The 14127-nt window shown below is 56.2% G+C and overlaps 1 protein-coding gene across 3 annotated transcripts in view; it reads right to left on the bottom strand.

Annotated features, from left to right (window-relative positions):
* Window positions 1-3848, bottom strand: part of CLPB (ClpB family mitochondrial disaggregase) — a 106987-nt gene extending 103139 nt beyond the window's left edge. The window contains exons 1-2 of one of the 3 annotated variants that reach the window (XR_014788922.1): window positions 3192-3848; window positions 716-767 (exon numbers count right to left, since the gene is read on the bottom strand). Coding sequence is in view for 1 of the 3 variants with exons in the window: in XM_084842315.1 (XP_084698441.1) it covers window positions 716-767; window positions 3192-3774 (635 nt within the window). In the remaining 2 variants the exon portion in view is untranslated. Of the gene's footprint in view, window positions 1-715; window positions 768-2773 lie in introns of all 3 variants that reach the window. The other 2 variants (XM_084842315.1, XM_084842316.1) reach the window with 2 other exon arrangements.
* Window positions 3849-14127: the final 10279 nt, after the last annotated feature.

Here is a 14127-nt window from a genome sequence, read left to right on the forward strand (position 1 = left end):
ATTCGACAAGTCGGAGAAAAGGGGGCCAACAGAAATCAGAGCCAGCTACAAGTAAATAACTGGAGCAAAAAGCCAAGCCATAAGCTTCAGGGGAAGGCAAAGCCCACCACAGCATGACCAGCCAATCTGTCCTAGGGACAATTCCACACAGTGATCAGTCAGATCCAACACTGAGAAATTCTGTACACACACACACACACACACACACACACACACTCCATCCTGCCTTTTGAGATGAGTATACACAGCCAGCAGTGATCCCACAGGCATGCCTCACACAACTGGCATGGCTAATTCAGAGTGCTTGCAATGTAACTAAAGCAGGGGCGCAGAACCTCAGGCCGCGGGCCAAATCCAGCCTGCCTAGGGACTCAATACAGCCCTCCGGGATTCCCCAGAAGGCCCCCCCTTCCCCCACCCCCCCGCCTTTCATTGGGAGGTTTCACGGCTTTTGTGCACTTTCCCCACATTCTTAAAGGTTGAAATGCCTCCCCTCAGGCATACTTACTTTTATTTATTTTTCATTTTATTTATTTGATTTATTAGCCGCCCATCTGTCTGGCTACTCGGCCATTGGCAGGGAAAGCTTCAAGCTAAAATATGCTGGAGTATTTTGGTGTTTTGCCCCCACCCCATTTTTTCTTCAAAGCTTCTCCAAAATGGAATTTGGCCCACGGGCTGAGATTACGCACCCCTGACCTAAAGGGTGTCTCACCTGTCCACTTCAGATATACTGTTGATCCGGGCAGCTTCCAGCAGAGTATCTTCTGGGAGAGACAAAGAAGAGGGACCGCTGTGAGCAAGAGGTTAGCGGAGGGATATGTCGCAGGCACAAAATGTGGAGAAAGAGGCGCCCGTCTTCCTTCCTTCCTAATAGAAGGCTCCTACTTTCTGCCAGGACTGGCTCTGGAGGTACCTATTCGAGGTGCCCATTAATTGCCTCCCCGCAAAGGTGATCCCGGGTGCATCCCAGCAACCCAATCCAGCTACCAGACTCAGGCCCATCCAGGATCAGCGCCTGGGTGTGTTCACCAGGCAGGCCCACCCACTGCAGTTATTTGCACTGGAGTATCTTCTCTGCCTGGCCATGGAAACTGACCAAGATACACCAGCTGTGCCTCAGAGCCACAGCATGGCCCCCTGAGCGGGTCAGACCCCAACAAGAATGGCAAAAGTGCCAAGGGGTTGACACACTTAAACAGTACCCATTTCTCTAGTAAGCTGTTGAATCGGTAGGTATTTTTACTCTGAAGTGTGGCTTATCAATGCAATCAACCAAGGAATAAGTGGGGCCCTGCAAGGCAATATCCTGGCCAGGATTCCTGCTGTGCAGACAAGCCAACCTTTCCCTTTCCAGCTTATATTCAAAGCTAGCCCCCCATGTGCCTTTCAGAGAAAAAGGACGAAGGTCTTCCCTACTGGTGGGGTGGGGGTGCCAGGGACACATTTGGGTATTGATAGTGTCTTTTCTGCCCACAGTGAGAACCAGAGGTGGACAGTGTGCCACGGAAACCAGTACCGATGTATCTTTTAAACCTACCACAGGGCTAATAGGCCTTGAACTTATTTATTTTTGCAACCCTTTTGGCTCTCGTGCCACCTCATAACAGTGAATGCTCTACCATCTGGAGGAAAAGAAAACATGAAAGATGGCAGAACTAATATGATGGGCGGCAAACTGACACGGACTTAACCGCAGATACCTCACGGTCAGGAGAATTTGCCTATCTTTGGGACCCTCAAAAAGCCACCTTAATCAATTTGTTGGTTAAACGCCAGACTAATTTCTCAAGGAAGTCTGTCATCAGCTGATTGCCCTGTAAAGACATTGCCCAGGGAGGGCACATGGCATCGTGCGCACAGCCTGGCGGGAGATGGACTGCCTTGGGAGTCATGTACCTAAGCCGGAAGAAGAGCAGGGCACGAGTCTAACAATGCCTCTGCTTCTCACCACCACCGGGCCCGCGGATTCCAGCAGGTGCGCCACAAAAGGGAGGCGGATATGTGCTGTGGGACTGACCCTATAGCTGTCAAGAGCATGGATCCCTCCCCCCTTCACCAATATATGAGCAGAAGCATTTTCCCAGGTGCATTTCAAACTGGGGGTGGGGGGGAGATGGCACAACAGGTGGGAAAACACCAAACCATCTGTGGCTGGGGGGAAAGGGGTGTGGCTGCCTGGTGAACTCTGCAAGGCTGGATCGGGTCCCCAGGCCAGAGGCTCTGCACCCCTGCTCTACTGAGTCAGACCCCAGTTCATTTTATCCAATACAGTCTATGGTGACTGGCAGCAGCTCTCCACACAGCTCCGTCCCAGCAAACCTAACATGACCTTTGCAACAGGTGGGATGATGCAAGGGGGGGGGAGGAAAAGGAGCCGGAATGGCATTGGCTGCGGAGATGCCACGTCTGTGGCACAGAGCGTGGTGCGGCTCCAGGAGAGGGCAGGCACTTTGCGCGTCCTGGTTCTAGGAAGTTGATAAGGCAGCTAGCTCCTGATGTGCAAGAGTTCCCACCAGGAGCCCTACCCTCAAGAAGCGCGCATGTCCAGCGCCACTCAGCCACGCCACAGTAGGCAAAGGCAAGGACAGCTCTAGAATTCAGAGTCACCCCGGGACACTGACTGGCGGAAAGAAAGAAGAGCAAAGCCCGACGAGGGCCATGCCACTGGCTAGGAAGTCCACACGCGCGAGATGCAGTTGCTGAGGGGCTTCTCTAAAGGGGGCCGGCTGGCCCACGGGGGGGAGGGTCCCTTGGTGGCCCTCAGTCCTACCAGCCAAGCCGGGAGGCGCCACGCTCGGAGGCGGCCACCTCCTCCCTGCCTCATCCGAGGTCCTTCCAGGGGCCTCCGGTTGGCCACCGTGAGCCCACACGGGCCTTCCCCGGCCTGCCGCCCTCCGGCTGCGCTGGCCCGGCTGGGGCCGATGGGCGCTGCAGCCCAACACACCCGGAGGCGGCAGGCCGGGGCCGGCCCTCGCAGGCGTTGGCGCGGCTGGGCAAGGCCAGGCCTCCCGGGGGCAGGGCAAGGCAGCGCCCGGGCTCGCGCCGCCGCCTGGGGCCCGGCTCGGGCCCCACCGAAGGCCTCCCCGCCCCGGGCTCCCGCCAGCAGCGCGCGCGGGCCCGCCCTCGGCCCGGGGAGGCGGGCGCGCCGGGGGCAGGCCGGGGGCGCGCGGGCGACCCGCGCCAGTCACCTGCGGAGGCGTGGCCGCGGCCGTAGCACAGCGCCAGCCCGGCGGCGGCGAGCGCGGCGGCGAGGGCGGGGGTGCCGGCGCGGCGGCGGCGGCGCGCGCGGCGGCCCGCGTGCTCCGGGTTGGGCCACAGGCGCAGCCCGCCGGGCTCCCCCGGCGGGGCGCGGGGCGCGGCGGCGGGCGGCCGCTCCGGGCAGGGCAGCTTGGGCAGCCAGCCGCCGTCGGGGGCGGGGGGCGGCGCCGGCGCCCAGCCGCCCCGGCCGGCCGCGCCCAGCCGCAGCGGGCCCGGCGCCCCGCCGGCCGCGCAGGGCGGCCGCCGCTCGTGCTCGCCGCGCCCCCCGGAGGCCGCGTGCCGGCGCGGCGACGCGGCCGCCCGCTCCTCGCCGGGCCGCGGCAGGCCGGGCTCCCGGCGACCCCTAGCGGCCTCCTCGGGGCAGCGCAGCTCCTCGGGCCCGGCCGCGGCGGCTCCTCCCCGGTCCAGCTCCCGCGCCGAGGCTCCGCGCGCCGCCAGCAGGCGTCTCGTCCCGGCCCCGAGCAGGCGCGTGAGACCCAGCGGCAGAGGCCTGCTCATCAGGCAGGCCAGCATCGCGGTGCCCCCCACGCGGGCAGGCCGCTGCCAGCCGCCCGGCCCAGTCACCCAGGAAACCAAGATGGCGGAACCCATGGCGCCGCTATGCGGACGCACGCCACGCACGGGGCTGGGAGAGGGGCCTCACGGGAGCTGTAGTCTTTGGCTCGTCAAGCCCCGCCCTTCTCTGCGGCGTCCGGTGAGGAGGGACTACAATTCCCATGGACAGGCGGGACGCATGCGTCAACAAAGAGCTGTTTTGCCGGCGCACGCGCGCGGTGGGCTATGCAGCCAAGGCGGTGTGGGGGAGCGGCGGGCCGGGCGCGAGGCCGAGGCCCGCCGAAGCAACGAGCCCGTGGGAGCGGGCGGGGCCCGGGAGGCGCGCGCTGGGTGGCGGGGATTGGCCAAGGGGCGGTCCTGGGTTGCGCCGGCAGCTCGATGGCAGCCTCGGTCAGCGGCTGCTGCTGCTGGGCGGCAGCAGGGGCCAATAGGCGGAGCCCAGCCGGTGGGTCCGGCCGAAGGCCCGTGTCGGCCGGCGCCCTGCTCCCCGCGGCGCCCGGCGCGCCTCTCCAGGAGGCCCGCCGCGAGCGTGGGGGCTGCGGTCCCCGCCCCGTTCCGCGCATTCGCCAGCAGCTGGGATTGGGAGGCCGACGGCCTCCCCCCGGGGCTTCCTCGGCTGCCTGGCCAGCGGCTGTGGATCGGCCCACCCTAAGCCACCGGGGGACGCTGGGAGTTGTAGTCCAACACGCCCGAGGGGCATCGCGTTGGGGAAGGCTGTTCTCCACTGTCGGCTGAGGACAGCAGCTTGTTTGGCGAAGGGGGCTCCGGTCCACCCCAAGCTTTTAACGCAACAAACCGACCAGCCACTGAGGTGCCACAAGCCTCTTTCTGGTTTTTGACACAGCACCTCAGGAAAACAACAGCCCTGTAGAGAAGGCCAGTAGCATTTTCTTCTGTTTTGCAGCGGGGAGGGGGCTGAGACGGGGGTGGAGGCTCACCAAAGGCCACCGAGACGGTGAGGGGCACAGGAAGCAGCCTCTTCCGGAGTGAGAGCCTTGGTCCATCTAGCCCAGGAGTGCTGGCAGTGAGCTGCAGCAGTGGCCCCCCAGGGTTTCCGGCCGGAGTTTTTCCTGCCCTACCTGGCGATGCTGTCAGGGGTCGAGCCAGGGGCCTTCTGTGCAAGACGCGCTCTGCCACTGAGCTATGTTCAGCCCCCTCCTATCATTTCACAGCCTAACCGTGGGCTTCTCAATGTGCCACTCATGTTCTTCCTCGCGCCACTACATTGTATCAGACGCTCTGCAGGGGATCAGAGGCACCTATCTCATGGCCAGGACTGAGCCCCGATGGGACTGCAGCAGCAACAGGATCCGCCCTTCCTCGCTGACCCTCCACTGCTACGCCACTGCTTTCCAGCTGCGTCCTTCGCCACTGCATATATCCCCCAAGAGTCCTGCGTGCATAACTGCTATCAGGCAGTAGGTCCTTCCTCCAGGCATCCTCATGGGTGCAAAGTAAAGCAGGCAGGAATGGCTGCACACACTAATGAGCAGCCGAGATCGTTAGAAGCAGAGCGCTGCTGGTGGCAGTGGCGGCAGCAAACTGGGAAACCTGTGAAGCAGCGCCTGCCTCCACGGAGCAGGCTGCGCTGCCAGGGAGACGGAGCTGTGCTGGGTGGGAGCGCTGGCAGTGCCGCTGCCCCCTGCTTAAAATTCGGGGGACCCCTCTCTGCAGGGCTGAGTCATCTCTGGCAACTACAAAACACATTTTCCTGGGGAGGAGGCGGGAGGTGAAGGAGGAATTGGTGGGGGGCAGGGGCCCTTTGCCTGCCTGATGCTGGTGCTAATTACTCAAAATTAACTTTCACTCCAGATTAATTGAGGCTGCACCCCTATGCGTATTTTCCAGGGAGTCACCCCCATGTAACTTAATGGGACCTTTGTCTGACTAGACGTATAGGGTTGCACTGTAAGCCAGATGAATACAGTTTCAAAGCACAGTCACTAGCCCAGATCAGTATCCCCACATTCGTCAAAACTGCAGAGAAATGCTCGCCCTTTTGCAAGGTTGGTCTGAAGTTATTTCGGGCCTGACCTGATCAGAGGCCGGAAACCCAGTTCTCCCCCCACCCCCCACACTAATTCACCTAGGCCACGGTCCACGAGGAAGTTCTGTGCAAGTCTCAAGCAGCTCCCATTAATTTCAATTGACAATGTGCAGGAGAACTTCCTGGTGGATCATGCCCCAGGGGCCAGATCAGTCTTCCGCTGTGTTGAAGCAAGATGCATTCCTGGGCCTCAGATTTGTGCCTTGAAGAATCATAGAATAGTAGGGTTGGAAGGGGCCTACAGGGGGGAGGGGATCCGGCCCTCTTGCAGTCCCAAATCCAGACCTCAAGGGTTCTGTGGGGGGCTGTGCCCCTTTGCCCCCTTTTGTGGCTCCCCAGCTTTTGTGCAGCTCCTCCTCTGTTCAGAGCGCTTCAGCTGTTGGGCAGCATGGAAATGCCATAAATAAAGAAATGGTTGAAAGGCCTCTGCAAAGGCCTAGTTGCCGGAGGTAAGAGCTTTAAGCGGAAGCATCCGGCTACTTTTGGCCCTGCCCATCCCAGGAGCCCCTCCGGAAGGGGACTTGGCCCTCCCTCGGGTTGAAAGAGGTTCAGCACCCTGCACCAATAGAATATAAGGAGCGCAAATGATGCGCAGCGTGGAGAAAGGGGACAGGAAGACCTTTTCCTCCCTCTCTCCTAATGCTGGAGCCCAGCGGGGTCCTCCCGTGAAGCTGATGGATGGCAGATTCAGGACAGACAGAAGCACGGCCTTTCTCATATAGCACACAGTAAAACTGGGATTTGGACGACTTTAGAAGGGGATTGGACAAATTCTTGGAGGAGAAGGCTATCAATGGTACTAGTCCTGATGGCTGTGTGCTACCGCCAGTGGGCTTCTTCACATGGAGCTTTTATCCTGCTATTGAGATTGCTCACTGACAAGTCAGCTGGCCCTTTAGATGACACCGTGAACCTCCAGGGCGCCTCCAGCACCAAATGACCTTTATCCCATTTTTAAATAGATCGGAGATAATGAGCTATCAAATAACCCGCTTGAGTTCCCTCCGTGAAAAAGGAGAAGCCGGAAGAAGAGGAGCGAGATCAATGAAACATATGGAAGACTCAGATAAGGGGGCGAAGGAGGGGGAAAGGGGAGGGGGGAAAGGAAGTGCGTGTGAAGGGAGTCCGTTGTGATCCTGCGTTTAAAATGGAAGAAGAAAGCCCTGCTTTAAATCTGGGATTTTAGGCTGGTGTAGAGATGCTCTGTATCAGAAGCAGGATGTCTATATAAACTGGTTGCTGGGGAACGTGGGTGGGAGGGTGCTGTTGTGCCCACGTCCTGCTTGTGGGTTCTTGTGGACAGCTGTTTGGCCACTGTGTGAACAGAATGCTGGACCAGATAGACCCTTGTTCTGACCCAGCAGGGCTCTTCTGATGTTTTTATGGTCTTAATATTTTGAGTACAAACCTGAGCCTGGAACCCCTTGACTATACATTTCAAAAAGAATACGCAGTGGAGCAAGCAAGCACAGCTTCCCGAGGAGTATTCCCGCTGTAATGTGTGCGATGTCTTACCAGTTTCTAGGCCAGGACTTGCTCCGGTGTCCCCCTTTCTGCAGTCTCGGGGTGGCTGTTGTTGGGTAGCTCGTCTGTGATGGCGATACGACAACATGCCAAAACGTACTGGGAGCACGCTCCTTCACTCAGATGCCAGCTGCCTCGCCTTGCGCGTGGTTCCTGGGACAGAAGATTCTTTCGGAAGCCTGACAGTTTGGGTGTGTAGTTCTTAGTGATGCGTGCTCCGCCGTCACTGGAGAGACCCGCCTGTTAGGAGATGCCAATTTATCGTACACGATGTGCGATGAACAACCTTGAAGCGATTGACTGCGTGTGCAAAACAAAGCAAGATGCCTCACTTTGACATTGCTGCCTGGAGCCTTCAGCACAACTTTTTGGATCCCGGACCCACCTCTAACTAAGCCAAACCACATGGTACGTGAAATAAATGCATCTTCTTCCCCTGTTGACCCCACTCCCTTGTGTCTTCCCATTTCTTTTCCTCCCTCTTTTGTCTCCCCTGTGTTGAAGTAAGCTCCTTGGGGCAGGAACCTCTTGCACTCTGTAAAGCGCCAGATACTGATGGAACTGTACAGATAATAGCAATAATGGAGCAGAGAGTGAGAAGAAGTGGCCCACAGCACTCTTTCCTAATCTGGTGCCCTCCAGATGTGACAGATGACAACACTCCTCACCATGCTGTCTGTGGATGAAGGGGGTTGTAAATCTGGAGGGCACCAGTCTGCTCTCGAGTGAGGGTCATCTCTTTTTAGTCTGACAGGGTGCTTGTGCACGATGGGCAGAAATTCAACAGGTGAAATCACTGCTGGCAAGGAGTGGTAGTGAGGGGTGGGGGGAGGGAAGGGTCGCTCACTGCATTTTTGGGAATCATGTAACTGTTGCCAGCACAGAAACCCTACTTGGGGGGCTGGGGGAGGAGAGGTGGCAACCCTGCCTGTGGCTGAGAATCAGCTGCCTTTCCCTCCTGCTTGATGAAGAGTTCTGTATAGCGCACAAGTTCATGTTTTTCATACCAACAAAAACAGTTGAATAAAAGGCCAAGCTTCCGTGTTTGGTGTTTCATTCTCTGGGACCAAAACAGCTATGTAATTCAAGTACATCATGACCATCGAAAGCTGAGGATCTCGGGTTTTCTGAAAAGGGCACCAGCAGTTTTTGTTCTGGAAAAGCCACACCAGCTTGTGAGACTATCTGTCTGTTGGAAGCCCCCCGCCCCCATTTCCTCTCATGGATTTGTAGAGTTTGCCTGTTGAAGATGTTTTCTGGCTGGTGGCTGTTTGTGACTGAATCCTTCCCACCTGGTTCTGGGGTCGGACGTTGGGCTGAAGGAAACCATTAGGCATTTTTAAATTCAGATGCAGCCAGCGAAGGAGAGGGTGGTGTGAGGGTTTGTGGCTGGATGACTAGAGGGAGCCTTGGGAGGCTGCAAGGGCTGGTTTCTGTTGCTTTCGGGGAACTGATGGTGCGTGATGTCTGGCACCTGTCTTGGTGTTCACCAGCTCTCCACTGCTCAACTTCCGGATATGTTATACTGCATGTCAGCCCTCCCAACTCAGTGACCTCCAGATATGCTGGGAATTATGGGAGTTGCAGTCCAACACATCTGGAAGTTGGGGAATGGTGGTCTGAAGTCATGTGATGCAGCCAGCTTGCTGATGATGAGCTGGTCAGGGTCCGGATGGGAGATTGCTTGGGAACCCGGTGAAGGCTGCCTTGAATATAGAAGGGCATTTGAGAGCCATGTGGTGTAGCGGTTAGAGTGTTGGATTAGGATCATGAATACCTGGGAGGGTTTGAATGCCCATTCAGTCATGAAGCCTACTGGGTGACCTGGGGTACCTGCGTGCCCTAACCTACCTCACAGGGTTGGTGTGGTGGTCGGGAGAGCCATGCTTTGGCTTGGAGGAAGGTGAACTCTTTGGAGGACAGGTGGAATAAAAATGTAATAAGAGAGAGCCAGTGGTATTGTAGTGGTGAGAACGTTGGACTGGGACTCAAGAGGCCTGGGTTCTACTCCCCACTCAGCCACGAAGCTCACTACAAGACTTTGGGCCAGTCATAGACTTGCAGCCTAACCTACCTCACAGGGTTGTTGTGAGGATAAAGTGCTGAGAAGGGGGACTGTGAAAAAAGGCAGGATATAACTGTAATAGTAACGGTAATAGTAATAAATCAGCAGCGTTCGGATTCTACAGATATGAAGAAGATATTATCTTGTAGCAAAGAAACAGCCCTGTGAGAGACTCTACCTAGAGCTTCCTGTTGCTGGGGGAATGCACAACGCTGCTCCATGCCTGCACACACACAAGACACGTGGCTTGCACCTTCACTGGGCTGCCTGCAAGGCGGGGTGGTGGTGGAGAGAGAGAGAGAAGGCACAGCAACATGAAGGGAGCGATTCAGCAGAGCCCCTTCGACTCCGAGTGTGACTCATCACTGCAGCCTGGATGAGCCTCTGTGTTTGTTTCTTGGCCCATCTGCCTGTGTTTGCAGGAACATGTGGAGACCCAGACACTGTTTCTCCTCCTTTCTCTTCCCACACATTCTGCTGCACCACTGAAACAAACAATGACAAAGAGCTTTGGACCGTCTGCACCAGAGGGCGGCTGATCATGGCCCCAGGACCCCGAAGTCATGATGCTCCCCGCGCCGCTGCCACTGTGCCAGCACCCTCCCTCCCTCCCAAACAGGGAGGCAGCTGCTTTGATCGTGGGGACTGAACAGCAGCGAGGGCTCTGTTTGCCAAGCAGGCTGCTTGCAGCTCCAAGACTCTTCTGCCACATTCACCCCAACTCTCTAGGTCAGGGAATGTAGCCTCCCCTAACATGGTGCGCTCCAGATGTCTTTGATTACCGCTCCCATCATCTATAGCCAATGGCTGTGCTGGCTGGAGCTGATGGAAGTTGTAGTCCAACACATCTGGGATAGTGGGTTGGGAGAGGTAAACAGAAGGGCCATGGGGCAGTGGTAGGGCCCCTGCTTGGCACGCAGAAGCTCGCAGGTTTGATTCCCAGCATCCGCAGGCCAAACTGGGAAAGAATCCTGCCTGAAGCCCTGGGGAGCCGCAGACCGTCAGGGTGGACACGGCTGAGCAAGGTGGGCCCGGGGTCTGGCGCAGTAGAAGGCAGCTTCCTATGCTGCTCTTTATAGTTGGCACTGGGCTCGTTTTTTCTATGCTGGCTGGGGAGAAGAGTGTCCCTGCACTTGTGCAGAATGCGATTCCCTCACGACTACTCTGGGCACATGGAAGTGTGCTCCTCTGATCCTTTATAAGATGGGCGGGGGAGGCCCAACTCAACGCTCCCACCGTGCAGGAGCTAAGATGGGGTTGCTGAATGTACCCTGAGATTCTGAAGCAGAGCTTTGGAGCCAGAGTAGACAAGCCCTTAAGGTTCTGTCCTGAAAGGCAGCCTAAACATAATTTAAAATAAACAATAAATAAAATCCGGGGCTAGCTGGATCAATGGTCCAGCTCAGGGTAAGTCAGTGATCATATGTAATATTGAAAAACCCACTCTGGGGTGCAACGTTTGGGTTGTACACTATGTTGTGGAAACTAACTGCATCCTTTCTGATGTTCCAAGAACTCCTGGAGTGCACCTATCAGACTGTGCAACAAGGAAGGATGGAGAAATCTGTCACTTTCTCCTGCATTTATGTTTTTTAAATCTTAAGTTCTTTCTATCTTGAATATGAAGAAATTTACAAATTTTGGTAAAGTCTGGAAAGGACCGGGTTGTACCTCCCTGCCTTAAGGATGAGGAGCCCGTCAGAAAAAAGAGTTGGCAACCCTGATTCAGCACCATAAACCTGGTTGAACACAGGGATTCAAAGCCAGACTTCTAAGAGCTCAGCACGCAAACCCCTGGGCTTAGATGGACAGATCTGTCACTTTTGGTTTCTCCTGCGTTCAAATGGTTTAAATCTTAAGTCTGGTCTGAATGTGAAGAAATTTGAAAAATTAGTTAAATTTGTATCCAAAATATGAATCCAAATGAAATTCTCAGGCCGAGCAATATCAGCCAGCCCTGGCTGTGGTGACTCAAAGAGAAGTGGGGGAAGGCACTTTGCACATGCTCAGATGTATGCAGTCTTGGCTTCAAGTAACAGCCAAGCACATCCTAGAACTGAGCCTTGACATCAGAGTTCTGGAGCTGGGCTTTAACTCCAAGATTGCCCTGGAGGAGGCCCACCTGAACAGCTCCTCTCGTCCAAAAATCAGTCCAGCTGCCCTTTTGACGCAACGCCCACCCCACCCTTGGCTGTTTCATAGGTCTTTGAAGAAAGAGGCGGCTGTTCCTGTGTGTGTTCAGAAAGGCCACCTGCAGCTTTTGCATTTGGGGCAGGAGTGACAATGATGTCTACTCCCACCGCCCCAAACCAAAGACGTCTAGGGCTGCGTGGGACAGGAGTGACCCCCATACCCATCAGGGGGCGCTGCTGCTCCATACATATTGGCCGAAACAGCCACTGAGAAGGTCAACAGGTATCCCGTGGACACATTGGAATGGCGTCTGTGGCCCCGCTGGATACCAGCCTCCCCCTGCCTGGCCCCTCCAAATGGGTTGGACTGCAGTGCTCATCATTCCCACCCATGCTCCCTGGGAACAATGGGAGTTGCAGTCCAGCCCATGTGGAGGGCACAAGATAGGGCAAGGCGGCTGAGTCGGTCCCTCCAGCCCAGTATTGCCTGCCTTGGTTGGCAGTGGCTCTCCTGGGCCTCTGGCCAGGAGGCAGGGCTGGCCCTCCCATGAGGCAGGAAGAGTCCCCTACTCAGGCAGTGGATTGGGAGGGGCAGTGGTTCGCACCCCCCTGCTGTGGGGAGGGCCCCTCTCTGCACTGCCTCTGAGCCTCAGTTGGGATATAGTGGGAGAGTGGCAAGCAAGCAGGGCTCCTTAGAGGAGGAGAACCCCCCATCTCTCGCTTGAGCCCTCTCCCAAAGCAGGAGATTTGGCAGGTGGGCGGGCGGGCGGCCTCTCCGGAGAGCTTCATCAGCTGTACAAAATGGTTGATGTGCCTCTCTGGGAGGCTGCCTGCCTGACCTCTTGCTCTGGGAGAGCCCCCCAGAACGAGAGACCGGGTGGGCAGCCTCTCCAGAGAGGTGCCCAGGCCTGAATGCCGCACGTTGAGGGGTCCTTGCTCAAAGGGGGGAATTGTGAGCTGGCCTTGGAGACAGCCTGCACAGTCTCCAGGGTCACCTCACAATGGCTCGCTTTGAGGAAGGACCCCTCAATGTGCGGCATTCAGACCTGGGCCCCTCTCTGGAGAGACCACCAGCCCAACCTTTTGTTTTCGGGGTGGGGGTAGCAGTGGTGGGCGTCTTCCCACCTCAGGGGGCCGGGCATCTTGGGGCGCCACTACAAAGAGGGGGCTTTTCTGGCCTTGCTGCCGGAGCCCCTCTTTGGGGAGTGAAGACCGGCCCGGAGCCCAGGGTCAGATCTATGCAATCAGTGCCCTAATCTGCCATTTCTAGGCTTGGGGCAGGCTTCCATTTCTATGCTCTGCCCGAAGACGGTGCTGCAGGAAGTAGCTGTGGACCTTTTAAATGTACTCAGTTCAGCTGAAATGCTGAGTTCTCACTGCTGCTGCTCAGGAGCTACCATGCACAAAAAACCTAGCTGCCACCTTCTAATGTCATGTGTCCTCGATTTTTCTTCTCTTTTGCTAGCACTATTCAGTGGCTTGGAAGACTATTGCGGTGTTAGGCTGCAGGGCCAATGACAAGTTGCTGCAGAGCCTGGCCTACTGCCCCTGCTAAGCCTCCGAAGAAAGATCGAGCTTTTTCTCCACATGCCTAATTTGGCCACAGTGAAATGGTGTGGTCAGTTGGACCATGATTATTGAAACCAGGCTCTGCACAGGTGTTGGACGTTTATTTAGAATCACAGAATCATGAACTGTAGGGTTGGAAGGGGCCTACAAAACCATCAAGTCCAACCCCCTGCTCAATGCAGGAATCCAAGTCAGAGCATCCCTGACAGATGGCTGTCCAGCCTTGTCTTGAATGCCTCCAGTGTGGGAGAGCCCACCGCCTCCCTAGGTAATGGGTTCCATTGGCGTATTGCTCTGACAGTCAGGAAGCTTATCCCGATATTCAGCCGGAATCTGGCTTCCTCTCACTTGAGCCCATTATGCCGTATCCTGCACTCTGGGATGATGGAGAAGAGATCCTGGCCTTCCTCTCTGTGACAACCTTTCAAGGACTTGAAGAGTGCTATCATGTCTCCCCTCAGTCTTCTCTTCTCAAGGCTAAACATGCCCAGTTCTTTCAGTCTCTCTTCATAGGGCTTTGTTTCTAGTCCCCTGATCATCTTCGTTGTCCTCCTCTGAACCCTCTCCAGCTTGTCTGCATCCTTCTTAAAGTGTGGTGCCCAGAACTGCACACACTACTCCAGATGAGGCCTAACCAGTGCTGAGTAGAGGGGAACTAGTACTTCCCGGGATTTCGAAGCTATGCTTGTATTAATGCAGCCCAAAATTGCCTTGGCCATTTTTGCAGCCACATCACATTGTTGGCTCATATTCAGCTTGTGATCGACAACAATTCCAAGATCCTTCTTGCTTGTAGTGTTGTTGAGCCACATATCCCCCATCTTGTAAGTGTGCATTTGGTTTCTTTTTCCTAGGTGCAGAACTTGGCATTTATCCCTATTAAATGTCATTCTGTTGTTTTCTGCCCAGCACTCCAGTCTATCAAGATCACTTTGAATTTTGTTTCTGTCTTCCAAAGTATTAGCTACCCTGCC

Source organism: Heloderma suspectum, chromosome 3 (assembly GCF_057233095.1).
Source record: "Heloderma suspectum isolate Gila_16-S chromosome 3, 16-S_ref, whole genome shotgun sequence".
Taxonomy (NCBI): Eukaryota; Metazoa; Chordata; class Lepidosauria; order Squamata; family Helodermatidae; genus Heloderma; species Heloderma suspectum.